Source organism: Diceros bicornis, chromosome 13, assembly GCF_020826845.1.
Source record: "Diceros bicornis minor isolate mBicDic1 chromosome 13, mDicBic1.mat.cur, whole genome shotgun sequence".
In the NCBI taxonomy this organism is placed as follows: domain Eukaryota; kingdom Metazoa; phylum Chordata; class Mammalia; order Perissodactyla; family Rhinocerotidae; genus Diceros; species Diceros bicornis.
In genome coordinates this window covers 34,387,277-34,402,940 of record NC_080752.1, presented here as the reverse complement: position 1 = coordinate 34,402,940, position 15,664 = coordinate 34,387,277, and the positions used below count along the sequence as shown (strand labels likewise).

At 56.5% G+C, this 15,664-nt stretch overlaps 1 protein-coding gene across 4 annotated transcripts in view; it reads right to left on the bottom strand.

Moving 5' to 3' along the window:
- CROCC (ciliary rootlet coiled-coil, rootletin) overlaps positions 1-15,664 on the bottom strand; it is a 40,468-nt gene that overhangs the window by 17,372 nt on the left and 7,432 nt on the right. For all 4 annotated transcript variants that reach the window (XM_058552998.1, XM_058553000.1, XM_058553001.1 and 1 more), the window contains 15 exons: positions 15,593-15,654; positions 15,344-15,509; positions 14,670-14,776; positions 10,946-11,182; positions 10,373-10,469; positions 9,618-9,701; positions 8,957-9,190; positions 7,978-8,177; positions 6,308-6,490; positions 5,058-5,202; positions 4,250-4,396; positions 3,591-3,821; positions 2,622-2,815; positions 2,222-2,349; positions 623-792 (listed from right to left, as the gene is read on the bottom strand). In XM_058552998.1, the coding sequence (XP_058408981.1) occupies positions 623-792; positions 2,222-2,349; positions 2,622-2,815; positions 3,591-3,821; positions 4,250-4,396; positions 5,058-5,202; positions 6,308-6,490; positions 7,978-8,177; positions 8,957-9,190; positions 9,618-9,701; positions 10,373-10,469; positions 10,946-11,182; positions 14,670-14,776; positions 15,344-15,509; positions 15,593-15,654 (2,385 nt within the window). The remainder of the gene's footprint in view (positions 1-622; positions 793-2,221; positions 2,350-2,621; positions 2,816-3,590; positions 3,822-4,249; positions 4,397-5,057; positions 5,203-6,307; positions 6,491-7,977; positions 8,178-8,956; positions 9,191-9,617; positions 9,702-10,372; positions 10,470-10,945; positions 11,183-14,669; positions 14,777-15,343; positions 15,510-15,592; positions 15,655-15,664) is intronic.

Genomic DNA, 15,664 nt, shown 5'->3' with positions numbered 1-15,664 from the left:
GGCCCCTCTGGGGAGCATCTCAGTACCAGCATTTATGGAGCATTTACGAAGTGCCAGTCACTACGCTAAGCCCTCTATGTGGATTATTTCATCTCATCCTCACAATATCCTATACTATCATTATCCCCTTTGTTAGATGGGGAGATGAAGGCACAGAGACCTTACTCTAACTGGTATGTGGCCAGGGTCAGGTCCAAACCCAGGCAATACAACTCCAGAGCCAGTGTTCTTAGACAGCTCTGGTCTGTTTTCTAGCGACCTAGCCGCTCATCTTTCTGTGTGCTTACATCCCAGAGTGATCTTCCACATGCAAACAGCACTTCTCAGCAAATGATTTCCTACTATACATTAGGTCAGCACTTCCCAAATGTGGTTGCGGACCCCCTGCATCAGGATCACCAGGGCTGGACAAGACTTGGGGCCTGGGAATCTGCATATTTGATAAGTTGTCCCCAATAGATCCTCCTAGCTTCCCCCAGGGCCTCTGGGACAGAGATGAAGTTCCATTTCACAGATTTGGAGACTGAGGCAGAGGGACAAGGATAACTCGCCTGAAGTCACAGAGGAAACAGTGGTTCAAAACCCCATCCACCCCCACCCAGCTGCCAGAACCTTCTTGAACCTTCTCTCGCTGGAGTCGCTGCAAGTCCTCCTCATGGGCTGCTCGCTGCTCCCGCATAGAGGCCTGGGCCTCCCGCTCAGCCTGCACCAGCTTCTGGGCCATCAGCTCCTTGTCCAGAGCCGCCTTCTCCTCTGCAGTTGTCATCTGCTGCCGCAGGCCCGCCAGCTCCCCTGCACGGTGGGGGACAGGAGGAAGGGACCGGCTTGGGTCAGAACCTCTGTGTGAGCCAGCAGACTCAGGCCAGATGAGCCACGTGGGCAAAATCCCGGAGGCGAGAGGGCAAACCAGGCATCTGGGCTGGGTTCCCTTGGAGAAGCTTCTTGCCCTCTCTGGGCCTCACTTTCCCCATCTGCTGAAGGGGACTACGGGCCCTGTTCCCCTCCCTACCTACCTGGAATGGCATCAAAGGGATGAAATGACTGATGAGGAGGGCCCTCCAAATGTAAAAATATAACAACCCCCATTACTGATTGAGTGCTAACTGTGGGTCAGGCACCTGGCTGAGCACCTGACTGATCTAATCCCATCGCAGCTTCGTAACACACCTAGGTAGCTCATCTCATCCCCAATTCACAGATGAGGAAATGGAGGCTCAGAGGAGACAGGTAATTTCCCAGAGCTGCACAGCATTCCGTAAGGCATCTCCTTTAATGACTGATGGCCGTAAACATACTTGGTGGACTATTAACTATCAGCACTAATGGAGGCGACCATGGGGAGGGCACACCCCACTGTGGACAATCTACAAACCATCTCCTGGGTTGGAAGCCCATCAGGGACTCAATCAGCATTTCCCTTCCTGGTTCTATCTGGCTCAGGTGGACGTGGATGGGAAAATTAATTTTCATGGCCCACGTAGGTGCTTAGTAAATGTTTCTTTTTTTTTTGCTGGGAAAGATTTGCTCCAAGCTAACATCTGTTGCCAATCTTCCTCTCTCTCTTTTTTTTTTTCTCTCCCCAAAGCCCCAGTACATAGTTGTATCTTCTAGTTGTAAGTCCTTCTCGTTCTTCTACATGAGTCACCGCCACAGCATGGCTACTGACAGGTGGTGTGGTTCCGTGCCCGGGAATTGAACCCAGGCCACCAAAGCAGAGCACACTGAACCTTAACCACTAGGCCATCAGGGCTGGCTCAGTAAATATCTGATGAGCAAGAAGAACCCGAGTTCAGAGACTGAGTGGGGAATGCGGAGGGAAGCAGGGCTGGGATGGTGGGCTGAGAGAGTCGTCGGAAAAGCAGCCGATGATCCGCAGAGAAGTCAGAACTCTCTAAGGGCCCTGAGGACGATAAACAGCAGCCACCGTCGGCTGAGCCAGGCACTGTGCCAAGGCCTTCACACGCCTCTGTCACCTCATCTTGGCAACAGCCTTAGAAGGCGGGCACTGTCACCTCTAACTGTCAGATGAGGAAGATGCGGCCCAGAGAGGGAAGAGGCTTGCTCGAGAAAGTTCAGATCAAAGTGGCAGCAGCAGGATTGGAACCCAGGTCAGCCAGACTCCAAAGCCAGCGCTCCCAACTTCTGTGAGACCCCAGAACTCCACGGGTTACAGCCTGGGCTGGAGCCTGGTGTTCCCTCCCCACAGCCCTGGCCCCCATACCAGTCAGGGTCTCCTTGGCCAGCAGCAGGGCCTGCCCCTCAGCTTCTAGCTGCTCCCGGCGGGCCTCGAGCTGGGCCAGCTGCCGCTGCACCTCAAACAGGCTGCTCTCCAGGGCTTCCTTCTCCAAGCTGCAGCACACACAATCCCTGAGGCCTCAGGACTCAGCCTCTCAGGCCCCAGGAAACTGTGGATCCCAGGGCGTGGCCAGCCATGGGCCGGGTGCCAGCCTACCTGCCTAGCCGGGCCCCCGCTCCCTGGGGAAGCCTGAGCCACAGCTAGGACATGTTGGCAAGCCTGGCTCCTAAGTAACTGCTCCTGTGGGCCAATGCCAGGGCGTGGCTGGTCGTGGTGGGGCCCAGGCAGACCCCCCAGGGTGGGCTGGGCAGGGCCATGGCCTTACCGCAGGCGCGTGGCCTCCTCCGAGAGGGTCCGCCCTTCTCGCTCAGCTGCCGCCAGCTGCACGGCCAGGCCGGCCCGCTCCTTGGCCAGTGCCTCCTTCTCCCGGGCCGCCCGCTCCAGCGCCTCCACCTGCCGTTGCGTCTCCCGCCGCGCCTGCTCCAGCTCCTGCTCCCGCCCGCTCAGCTGCCGGGAGAGCTGGCCCCCGCCCCCTCACTGTGAGCCCCAGAATCCCCCGCCTGCTCATCATGCAGCACCCCAACCCCGAGCCTGACCCAGCCCCAGCCTGGCAGGCAGGAGACCCGGGTTCGAGCCCAGGCTCTGCCCTGACGTGCCGTGGGCAAATCACAGCCTTCTCTGAGCCTGCAATGCACACGTGTGCAAAAATGAGGGTCCTCACTCAGTTTGGGCAGTAACGGAACCCTTTCTCCAGCCTAAAACTTCAAGAGAAGGTGACTATATAAAACAGACCGAAGGAGAGCTGCTCTGCGGGCCTCAGAGTGGGGACTTGGAGCCCTGCTCCCTATGCCCCATGGCCCATCCCCTAGAGGCCCTTCCCAGGAACCCGGGCCCTCCAGGACAGACACCACTGAAGGTCTCTGGATCTCTAAACCCCTAAGGTCCCTTCCAGCTCTGATGTCCCAACAAGTCTAAAATTCTGACTCTAAAATTCTCTGCCCATCATCACATCATCTGTCTTTACTGAGCGGTGAGTCACCCACCAAGTGCGTACATGGGTGCATGCTCCAGAACAACCCTGGTGATCAGAACTATGAGCCCCATGTCACAGATGGGGCCACTGAGGCACGGGGAGGTTGGGTAGCTTGCCCAAGGCCCCCAGCCAGCAGAGGTGGGGCTGGATTTAAACCCAGAGTCGGGCTCCTGGCCCCGTGACGTTCCCCAGGACAGGATGCAGGAGGCCGGCAGCTGGAAGCCCGTCCTCACCTGCCCTGCATCCCTCGCAGACACGCACCTGGGCCAGCTGCTCCTGCAGCCGGCCGCGCTCCTGGCGCAGCGCGGGGAGCTGGTGCTCCAGGCTCTCCCGGGCCTGCTCCGCCACCCGCAGGGAGCCCTCCAGGCCCTGCCGCTCCACCTCCTGCTCCAGCCGCAGCTGCTCTAGCCGCTCCTGCTCCCCCCGCGCCAAGGCGGCCTCCTGCTGCAACTGCCGCTGCCGGCCCAGCAGGGCTGCCTTCTCCTCCTCCAGCTGTGGGCCCAGGTGGAGGTGAATGAGCAGATCGGCCCAGCCCCTCCAGCCGGGGAAGGTGGTCCCACTCGGGACCAAGGGTGCCTCCTCCACCCACCCACCTATCACGGCCAGCCCAGGGGAGGCTCCTGGGGGAAAGAGGTGGTGCCCTTGGGTGTGTGGACAGTGGGGAGGGGTGAGAAGAGAGGAGGGCCCACAAAGCTTTTTTTCTCTCAGACCGTGAGAGAGAAGACAGACAGAGTCAGAGACAGAAAGAGAGCAGGGACCAAGACAGACAGGTGCAGGGACAGAGCTGTTCAGGGAGACGTGCAGCGAGGCAGGGTGCGGGGGGCGTGGGCCGAGGCTGGGCCGGGCACGCCTCAGTGGGGTCTCTCTGAATGGGGAGGACAGCTGGGCGAGGCAGGCGGGCCTCCTGGCACACGGCGTACCTGGGCAACGAGGCGGTTCAGACCCAGCTTGTCCTGGGCGAGGCTCTCGTTGAGGGCGCTCAGCTTGGACAAGGAGTCCCGCAGGGAGGCCTCTTCGGCCCTCAGCTTGGTTACTGAGAGCTCCAGCTCCACGCGGCCAGCCTCGGCCTGCAGGGTCGGGACCAGGGTGGCCAGAGACGGTCAGGCGGGGAGAGATGGAGTGGGAAGGGGAGAGACAAGAAAAGACGTGCAGAGACACGGGGAGAGAGGAGGGTGGGGAGGAGGGGAGAAACGAGAAGAGGCACGGAGAGACAGGACCCTCAGAGGCGGCTAGGGGGATGAGAAAGACACACGAGACAGAAAACAACTGACGCAGAAAGCCTGCTGCCTGTGAAGCTACTTAAAAGAAGATGCACCCCGCAGAGCTGTGCGAGAACAAACGCACCCCAGCTCACGCCGCAGGGCAGGGCCAGGGGTCAGAGGGTCCCCCAGAGTGGGGTCTAGGGGTGGACTGCTCAGGGCCCCGACTACAGGGGGTGGGGCAGGTGCCTGCCAAGGACTGTGCCCCCAGCTCTCAGACCCCAGGACCTGTGTCCAGAGATGGGACTGGATGACCTGACCTACAGGCACTGCCCCAGGAGCATCTGGAAAAGCAGGGAGACGACCACTAATAGAGGTCAGTCTGTGGCCTGGGTCAAAGGTCAGTGTGTGTCCAGAAGGAAAAGATCAGTCTGTGACCAGGGTCTGAGGTCAGCCAGTGGCCAGAGTGAGAGGGCCCGGGGCCCAGGGCGGAGCTGGGGTGGGTGTCATGTGGCAGCCGGGGACCCACCTTGGCCAGCGCCTCGGCCACCTCGGCCTTCTCGGCCTGCAGCACGTCCCGCTGCAGCGTGGCACAGCCCAGCGCCTCCTTCACCTCCACCAGCTCCTTCACCAGCCCTGAGCGCTTCTCCTCCAGCTGCTTGAGCTGTCTGTGGCTGTGGGACAGGGGGCGGGCGGGTGCCCCAGGTCACTTCCCTGTCCTGAGTCTCCCGCAGCCAGACAAGCCAGAGCAGGTGGGGGCCAGGCCCGAGGCAGGAGCCCTGGGGACAAGAGCTCACCCACAAGGGCAGCCAAGCCCACCGCCTTTTGGCTCTGTGACTCTGGGCCTCAGTTTCCACATCTGCAAAATGGGGTAACACCTGTCTCATGAAGTTACTATGAGGATACATGACCTATTGAACATGCAGTGCTTCAAGAGCCTTCAGACACAAGAATAATACCCACTACCACAATGTACTAAACATCACTGTTACTTATGGCTCAGAGAAGTAAACAGTGCAATGGTTAAGAGGTTAACTCTGAAGGCAGATTCTTGGGTGCAAATCCTGGCTCTTCTACTAGCTGTGTGACCTTGGTCAAGTTATATGACCTCGCTCTGCCTCAGTTTCACCATCCATAAAATAGGAGTAATAACAACTCCTACATCGTAGTTATCACGAGGGTTAAATAAGAGAATCTCAGTGCTTAAAATGGTGTCTGGCACTTAGTAATATTAGCATTAATATTATTATTATTTTTTTTTTTTTTTAAAGATTTTATTTTATTTTTTCCCCCCAAAGCCCCAGTGGGTAGTTGTATGTCGTAGCTGCACATCCTTCTAGTTGCTGTATGTGGGACTCGGCCTCAGGATGAACGGCGAAGTGGTGCCTCGATGCGCACCCGGGATCCGAACCTGGGCCACCAGCATCGCAGCGCGCGCACTTAACCACCAAGCCACAGGGCCGGCCCAGCATTAATATTATTACTGTAACTTTAAAAAATACTAATATTACTACTGTTATTTTTCTTATCGTTGTTATCATCATCCACACTCTTCCTCCTACCAGTTCTCTGACCCCAGGTAAGTGACTATACCTCCCTGAACCTCGGTTTCCTGAAGCGGGGCTGGTGAGAAGACCCTACATCAGACGGGTGCTATAGGACTCCTCGAGAGGGCAGGAGGCCCAGGACACAGTAGGTGCTCCCGAGCCCCCACGGGCACTGTCAGGAGCCCCAAGGCCCACTCGAGGGGCCCTGGCAGGGAGGCCAGAAGCGACTCACCTGCGCTCGAGCTCCCTGCGCGTCCTCGCGCCGTCCTGCGCCGTGTCCTCCCGCTCCTCCTTCAGTAGGTCCCGCTGGCGCCGCAGCTCCTCCTGGGTCGCCTGCAGCTTCTCCCGCTCCTGCCGTAGCTCCTCGGCCTGCTCCTGGGCCGCCTGCAGGCTGTGGGCCAGGCTGTCCTTCTCCCTGCAGGACGAGGGGAGGGGAGCTGAAGGGGATGCTGGGGCTGCTCCCACTGGAAGACGGCTGTGCTGCTGCCCTAGCCATGAGCCGCATCCTTCGTCCTCAAAGGCACCTGCCTCCAGGAAGCCTTCCCCGATCCTGCCCCTGGCCGACCCATTTAATCCACATCTCCCTGAAGCTGACTGTTCCCGGCAGAGGGAACCCAGATTTCCCTCTCTCCCAATATGCCCACTTGGAGGCCCAGTGGAAGGATGGAGCCACCAGCATTACCTCCAACCAGCCACCAGGTTGAAGAGGCCAGGCTAGGCTCCCGGGACACACGGGTAATTTTGCTGCCAGCTCCGCTAGTCCCTATGACAGGAAATTCCCCGACAGCACCCGTGCCCCTCGATTCTGGGAGGCCCAACAGAGCTGGGTCTGTCTAGCTTCTTCCTGCTGCACAGGCCAACAGCACACGGTGGCCAGGGCAGGGGCGGGAGGAGAGCAACCGGGAACTCGGGAGATCTGCAGAGCATTGCCATTTTCTCCACCTCCAGCACTCACAAGCAACAGAGGGGAATGGGCCTGGAACGCCTCCTTCCCGGCCAGCAGGGGTTTCTAGTTCCGCCTGGGGGTTGATCACTGGCATATCCTCCCCTGCCTGCCTCTTCACTCCAAGGGGCAACCCATAAGTATACTAGATACCAAGGCTGGCAGTAGGCGGGAAAAAACATACAACATGATGTTAAGTAAAAACAGCAGAATGCAAAATGAGGTGTTCGCCTGGAACACGACTATATAAAGACCCTCTCCTTCCATGGCACGGGAAGCACTGGTTTTGCTATCAGATGGACCTGAATTCCAGTTCCTAGCCCCAGCCACATCGCTGTGTGAGCTTGGACAAGTCTCTCAACCTCGGGGCAGTAACGGTTCTGAACCGTGTGAGTTTGATGGGAAGACTGATTGAGATAATTCACGTAAAGCACTTGGCAATGAGCCTGGCACCATTATGACCCAATAAAATATTTCCAAAAACACAAAATAAAAATTAAAAAAATAAAAAAGGATTTCATACGTAGAAAAAAAGTTACATGTCTCTCCAGACATGTGTCCAAAAAAAACTAGACTATTCTAGACTACTGGGGGTGAGCATAGTGTAGTCTATACAGAAACAGATATATAATAATATACACCTGAAATTATACAATGTTATAAACCAATATGACCTCAATAAAATAATAAAAGAAAAAAAAGAAAAGGAATACAGAGAAATCCACCCAGATAAACAAACAAAAAAAAATAGAACTCTTTGAAGCGAGAAAAATGTTCTGCAGCCATACGTGGCTAGTGCAACTGAATTTTTAGTTTTTAAAATGTTAATTAATTTAAATTTAACGGCCACACATGGCTAGTTGCAACCACATTAGTTCCAATGCACACGCTTGCAGGCTCGGGCCCGCGTTAGGCCCAGATTTATTCTGCAGAGCCCCCACCTCCGACCTCCCAGGCACCTGCTCAGGTGGTCGATGGCACCCCGCAGACGCTGGGCCTCGCGCTGGGCATCCTCCTGGGCCTGGGTGGCCTCGTCGGTCTTGTCCCGCAGACGCTGCAGCTGGTCCTCTAGGGCACGGCGCTCACCCTCGCTGTCACTAAGCTGCTTCCGCAGGGTGCCCAGCAGGTCCTGGCTGGCCTCATAGCGCCCACGCATGTCCTGTGGCACAGGAATCAATGAGTCTGGGGAGCACTAGGAGGCTCCCAGAGCCCCCCCCCCCCCACTCTCTGCTGGTTCCAGGGATGTACACCAGCCTACTCTGCAGCCCAGGCCTGGGGCCAGGAGAGGGGCAAGAGAGTGGGGCTAACCGCCCAGACCAGGTTTCACCCCCTTCACTGTGCCCCTCACCACCCTTCTGGGCCCTCGGCCAGGGCTCTGAGCCTCCATCTCCCTGGGGTCCCTGGCAGCTGGGACCTAAGCCCCCAGGATGCCAGACAAACCACCAAGCCCGCTCCTTCCTCGCCCGGGTTCTGACTACCCCAGGGAGCCCGCCTCCCCTTTGCATCCTGGTTCTGACTCTACCCCAGGCTCCTCTCACCCCAGGCTGATTCCTCCTCCCAGGGTCATGGCTCCATCTGTCCCGGAAATTCATCTTTCTATACCAGGACTCGAGCTCCGTCCCAGGTTCTGCCCTCCCCAGGCACCCCTCCCCACCCCCCGCCTCCCCCAGGACCCTAGCACCGTCCCCAGGCTGCCCAAGCCCCTGGCCCAGAACCCTGGCTCCGTCCCCGGGCCGCCCAAGCCCCTCCCACTCTGGGCTCAGATTCTGCCCCAGATCCTTCCACCTCCATAGGTCCTGATTCAGTTGCTCCTTCTCAGGACCCTGGCCCCGCTCCCGGGTTGCCCAAGCCCCCTCCCCAGAACCCTGGCTCCGCCCCAGGACGCTCAGGCCCCTCCCTGGGCCCCGCCCCGCCCCAGGACGCTCAGGCCCTCGCTACCTGGATCTGCAGCTGGCGCTTGTGCAGGGCGGAGTGGATCAGGGCGAGCGTGGAGGAGTCGGAGCAGGCCGGGGACGGGCCTCGGCGCGGGGAACGGCCGCGGCCGGGCGAGGAGCGCCGCGGCGGGGACGGGGTCCGGGGGCCCGAGAGCCCCCGCAGGCTGCCGTCCGACGCGTCCGCCGTGTGCTCGGAGCCGCTTAGCTGGACGCCGCTCTCCATGTCCGACAGGACGGCCTGAGGGTGGGGTAGGGAGGCAGAAGGAGGGCAGCCGGGGGGTTAGTTGGGCAAAGAAGCCCAGGCGAGGCAGTGGGGCTGGGGGGCCACGTGTCCAGCTTCATCCCAAACTCTGCAGCACATTCTAAGCTCTCTTCCTACAAGAAGTCTTCCTGATTCCACCTCCACTAGCTCACAGCCCTCAGCCCGCCACGTCAGGGCTCCCATTTACTGAGAAGACGTCATTCAACGTTTCTCACGGATGGGCCCCGAAAGTGCCCTGCCTCTCCTCTCAGACTGGGGGCTTCCCGCAAGGTGGGCGCCAGGCAGCCTGGGTCCCCAGGTCCCCCACCCACTTGCAGTTCAGCTCAAGGCCACCAGAGGGCGTGGTGGCCCTGGACTGCCTGGCTCCCCAGGGCTCCCACCCCTTCTCCCTCCAACCTCCCACCTGTGCCAGGTCCCTCAGGGTCTGCTGCAGCCCCTCTCCATCCTCTGTCTCCAGGGCTGCCTGCTCCTGGAGCCGCAGGGATTCCTAGAGTGGTGTTGGGGAGACAAAGAAAGGTGGTCAGGGTCTCTGCCCCAGTCTGAACCCCCACCTTCTTCTCCCTCCCCGGTCCACCAACAATCAGGGGGCCTCTAATGCCGGTAGGCTAGCCACTTGGTAGAGCCCACAGCAGCCCCAGTACCCTCACTAACAGACTAGGCCCAGAGAAGTGCACTGTCCTGCCCCAGGTCACACAGCCTATTGGAGGAGAGCTGGACATCGAACCCACGCTGGACCCCACACAGAAGGGTGACCAACCCAGGTGGTACCCTTGAGGAATGTCCCTCTGGTGGGGAGGCAGCTGAGTTCTAAGAGAAAGAGCCTTGGGCTAGCAGGGCACAGCATGAGTTCAAGTCCTGATTCCCCAGCATACTTGCTCTGAGACACTGGACAAGTATTTCCCTTGGGCCTCAGTTTTCTCATCTGTGTAATGGGGATCATGCTATGGGGCTACTGAGAGGATGAAATGGGATAAAGGAGGTGAATGTGTTTACCACTAAGCCTGACACACACTAGGTGCTCAATTAATGAGGGGTGAAACTGAGTCTGAGGGGGATGCTCAGGGGTGGCCTGAGCAGCCCAGCCCTCAGCCTGTGTCCATGGATCTGGTCGGTCCCCCCATCCCGCCCTGCTACATCTCAGGAGGAGCTGCATCTCACCAGGGCGTCGAGCTTCTCGGTGAGGGCCTTGTTGACCTGATCCTTCTCCAGATTCTGGTTCTGAAGGTGCTCCACTGTCAGGGCCAGCTCCTTCACCCTGCAGGTGGGGGAGCACAGAGGTGAATGGGAGACCCACCCCAGCTTCTCCTCAAACCCAGCAGCTCTGTGTCCTTCATGCTTCTCCAGCCTGAGGCAGGGACCTGAGGATTCACCTCCCTAGCTGTGCGAGCTTGAGCAAGTCACTTCTCCCCGGGCCTCAGACTTCTCAGCTGTAAAATGAGAATGAGGCTGCCTCCCATTTTATCTCACGGGAAAGCACTCTGGGACTTGTCCAGGTCGCAGGAACTAGGAGCCAAAGTCTGGCATCAGAGGTTGAACTTCTCATGATGTGCCCTGGGCAAGAGCCCTCTGACCCTCAGGCTCCCCCTCTGCCAAACGGGGTGCCTGGGAAGACTGGCTGAGCTCACGTGGGGGAAGGGCCCGTCCCGGGTGAACAGACACCCCCACCCCGGGCATCTCCAGGTGCCCACTCTGCAGGGAAGCCTGTCTCGCGTGGCGTCTACCCGCACCCACCTGGCGCTGAGGTCAGCCTTGTCCAGGCTGCTTTGCACCTGCAGCCGGGCCAGGTCCTTCTCCTGGAGCTCCTTGTCCCGCAGCTGAGTCTCCAGCTGGGCCTGCAGCAGCGCCTGCTTCTCCAGGGCCGCCTCGGCCCGGCTCTCGGCCAGCTGCAGGCCTGCGCTCAGCCCCAGGCCTGCCTCCTGGACGGCTCGTGAGGTCCGGGCCAGCTCCCCTCCCAGCTGCAGCAGGTCCCTGGTGGAGAGAACCCAGCATAGGGATGGGAGGCGGGGGCTCCCAAATGTAAATTAAAACTACACTAGGGGGCCAGCCGGTGGCATAGTGGTTAAGTTCACGCAATCCGCTTCCGCGGGCCGGGGTTCACAAGTTTGGATCCCGCGCTCGGACCTACACACCAGTTATCAGGCCATGCTGTGGTGGGATCCCACATATAAAGTAGAGGCGGATAGGCATGGATGTTAGCTCAGGGCCAACCTTCCTCAGAAAAAGAGGATTGGCAACAGATGTTAGCTCAGGGCTCATCTTCCTCATCAAAAAAAAAAAACCTACACTTGGATGCCATTTGTCCCTATCAGATTGGAAAAGTCACATAACTCAGTGTAGGTGAGGCTGTGGGGAAACAGGGACGCTACACTGCTGGCGGGAGGGTAAGGAGGTGTAACCACAACGGAGGGCAGTTAGGACGAGCTCTGACAACTGTAAATGGATAGGCTCTTCGACCCACCAGCTGTACCCCTAAGAATTTATCCTACAGATGTGCCGCAATGCAAGGAAAATGCCCTGTGTATGAGGTGATCCACTGTGGCATTGCTCGTGTAAGAAATACTGGTGGCAACCTAAATGCTTATCAAAAGGGGGCTGCTACTAAACAAATCATGAGACACCCATCCAATGGAATGTTCGGTAGCTGAGAAAAAAGAAAGGGGAAGCTCTTCAGAGCCTGATATGGAGCCACCTCCCAGTTATAACTATTAGATGAGGAAAGCAGCTTCAAGAACTGCAAAGATGAAATTTTACCAAGAATACGCAGAAAAAGCGTGTGTGTGTCTATGTGCGTGATCTGCTATATTTGCTTGTATAAGATAACCCTGTAGGGTCACTTAGGAAACGGGCCATTCTGCTTCCCTCCAGGGGAGTGTCTAGGCCAGAGGGGGGAGGGAGACTTTTCACTGCACACCCTTCTGAAATTTGAACCTTGAGAGTATGTGAGTTATTCAAAATAAAATATTAAAATTTTTTTTTGAGGAAGATTAGCACTGAGCTAACATCTGATGCCAATCCTCCTCTTATTGCTGAGGAAGATTGGCCCTGGGCTAACATCCATGCCCATCTTCCTATACTTTCTACGGCACACCGCCACAGCATGGCTTGATAAGCAGTGTGTAGGTCCACGCCCAGGATCCGAACCTGCGCACCACTGGCCGCCGAAGCAGGGCGCATGAACTTAACCACTACGCCACCAGGCTGGCCCCACAATATTAAATTTTTAAGTGCTAATTAAAAGTAAAACATATTTGGTTATAATTACCAAGACAAAAAATAACAAGCGTTGGAGAGGATGTGGAGAAAAGGGAGCCCTCGTACACTGCTGGTGGGAGTGCAAACTGGTGCAGCCACTATGGAAAACAGTATGGAGATGCTGAAAAAATTAAAAATAGAAATACCATACGACCCAGCTATCCCACTACTGAGTATTTATCCAAAGAACATGAAATCAACAATACAAAGAGATTTATGCATCTCTATGTTCATCACAGCATTATTCACAATAGCCAAGACGTGGAAGCACCCAAGTGCCCATCAACTGATGAATGGATAAAGAAGATGTGATATATATACACAATGGAATACTACTCAGCCATAAAAAAAGATAAAATCGTGCCATTTGCAACAACATGGATGGACCTTGAGGGGATGATGTTAAGCAAAATAAGCCAGACAGAGAAAGACACACACCGTATGATTTCTCTCACATGTGGAAGATAAACAAACGCATGGACAAAGAGAACAGATCAGTGGTTACCAGAGGGGAAGGGGGTGGGGAGCGGGAGAAAGGAGTAAAGGGGCACACACGTAAGGTGACAGATAAAAACCAGACTGTTGGTGGTGAGCATCACGCAGTCTATACAGAAACTGATATATAATAACGTACACCTGAAATTACACAATGTTATAAACCATTATGACCTCAGTAAAATAATTAAAAAAAAAAACAAATAAAACATATTTAAAACACATCAAATAGGTTCAATCCTTTCCTTCCCTGAGTGACCTGTACCACCGGGTATCTAAGAGTAAGGAGAGGGAGCGCCTCATTATAGAAGAATTCCAGTTAATACAGGAAGAAGGGACAGACGAGACAATCGTGACTCTGCACCCTCTGATGGACGTCTGGAGGTGGGCATCGAGCATCAAGGGAGGCTAATGCTGATGCACAAAAAGAGAGAGGCCAGGCATAAGGGGCCTCCTGACGGAAAAGCACGCACCACTGATGAAGAAGTCTTGTGAAAGAAACCTCCAAAACAAAAACTGAACCTGGATCTGATCAAGCCTTGAATCCAACCTACAGTTTACAGGAAATACAGGGGACAAAGGTGTTCAATGACACCGCAGAATCCAGACCGTGGGAATCTCTTAGGACAACTGTCCCCGTTTCCCGAACAAATAAATTAAAAGACTTAAAAGACAAATCAACCCAGCGCTTTTTGTGAACGTCTGTGGATCCTGATTCAAACAAACATAAAGACAAGAAGTGAAGCAAAATCATCTGTGACCTCGATGAGTCAACTGAAAATTTGGACACTGACTGACTATTTGGTGATTTTAACAAAAGATCATTCATTAAACAAATTTTTAATGTAAAAAAGGACACAAATGAGTCTGCCTGCCTCTGGGCTCTCCCAGCAGCCTCCTCTGCTCAAAGACGGAGCGGGACCAAGCTGCCCTGCTGAGGGGGGCCTTTGAGACTCTGCTTTACAACCTGGCCACCCTTCATCTGCCTTTATCCGCTCCAACCCCACTGGCTGCCATTCTCTCCCACCTCCGGGCCTTTGCTCATGCTGTTCTCTCTGTCTGGAGGGCCCCCAGCTCTCCAGTTAAAATCCTACCCATCCCTTGAGGTCAGTGCAAATTCCACCTCCTTTATGAAGCGTTTTTCTGACCTCCCCCTACCCCCATCCTTCTGAGCCTCTGGGACATTCTCTCTGTTCCACTTTCATATCACTGACAACTCACTTCCTCAGTCTAGAATTTTGGGAGTCTGTATCTTTTCATCACTAGAGGTTGAGAAGTCCTTGGTAGCAGAAGCTGAATATTCTAGTGGATTAAAAGCAGGAACTGTAAATCCTGACTCAGCCATTTACTTACTGCTGTGTGACCTTAGGAAAGTCACTCTGCCTCTCTGAGCCTCAGTGTCTCGATCTATAAAATGGGGATTATTACAGTTCCTACCCCACAGGGACGCTATGGATATTAGATGAAATAAAATGTACAAAGAGCCCAGCTCAGAGTAAACACTTGGTAAATGTTGACTGCTGTGATCATGGTAAGAGTTAATTATTTCTAGTAGCCTCTGCATCTCCACAGGGCCTGGCACACAGTAGGTGTGGTGGGTTGGACTGAAGTTCAACTGAGTTGAGTTGAATTCAACTTAAAGAGCGGGGTGGTCTCCCAGCTGCTGCGGCATCTCCCCGAGCCGCCCCCTCCGCCGGCCAGGCCTCACCTCTCGGTGGACATCTTCACCTCGCTGACCAGCTGTCGGAATCCCACCACCTGCCTCCAGAGAAGGAGCAGGCGGCTGTGCTCGCTGCTGAAGTAGGTGTTGAAGGACTGGAGGGAAGACGGCCGAGTGAGGGGCTGAGTGAGGGCCGCCCGCTCACTCCCCAGCTCTGACCATCCCGGGAGGCACCATGGCCGGGGAGTGGGTCTTCCCAGGGGTCAGCTCTGGGCCTGCCTACAGGACTGTGTCGGAGCTGTCACGCTCACGCTCCCGAGCCTCCCTCTGCCTCCCTCTGGCGCAGGGAACGGGATTTCATTGTCTCCATCGGCTGCAAGAGGCAGCACAAAAGGTAGAGCGTGCTGGGGACCTAGGTTTGCGTCATGGCTGCCAGGTGCATGACCGCAGGCAGCTTCCTTAACCTCTCTCTAACAGGAGGATGACAGCACCTACCATAGACGGTTACTCTGAGGAACAGAGGAGAAAATGCACGCCTGGCACTGGGGACGTGCTAATCGGGGCCAGCTATTATTGTGACCACGATTTACCTCTGCTACAGGCCTCACCTGGCCCGCAGGGCCCTCCCTCTCCCGACATCTGGGTCCTCACCACTCTACAAAGGCCCGTCCCCTCGGGTCACCCCTGAGGCCCCACCGGCCTCCCAGCACGCCCGTGCCCACCTCCTCCTCGCGCCTCCACGCTGCCTCCCGCTGCTCCAGCTCCTTGCAGCTCCGTGTCCAGTCGCTGGTCACCTTACGGATGTCCTCACTCAGAGCCTGGTTGGCTGAGCTCGCCTGGTCCAGCTGCTCTCGGAGCATAGCGTTCACCTGGGCCAGGCTGGCGCTCCTGGGTCAGGCAAAAGGGTGCAGTGGGCACACGGCCGGAGAGGACTGCCCTGCCAGCCACGCGCCCTCCCTGCGGCGCCCCACCTCTGCTGCTCCTCCTCCAGGCGGATGAGGGCACTCTCCAGGTCCTGGCTGTGCTCCGTGTCCTGGGTGGGG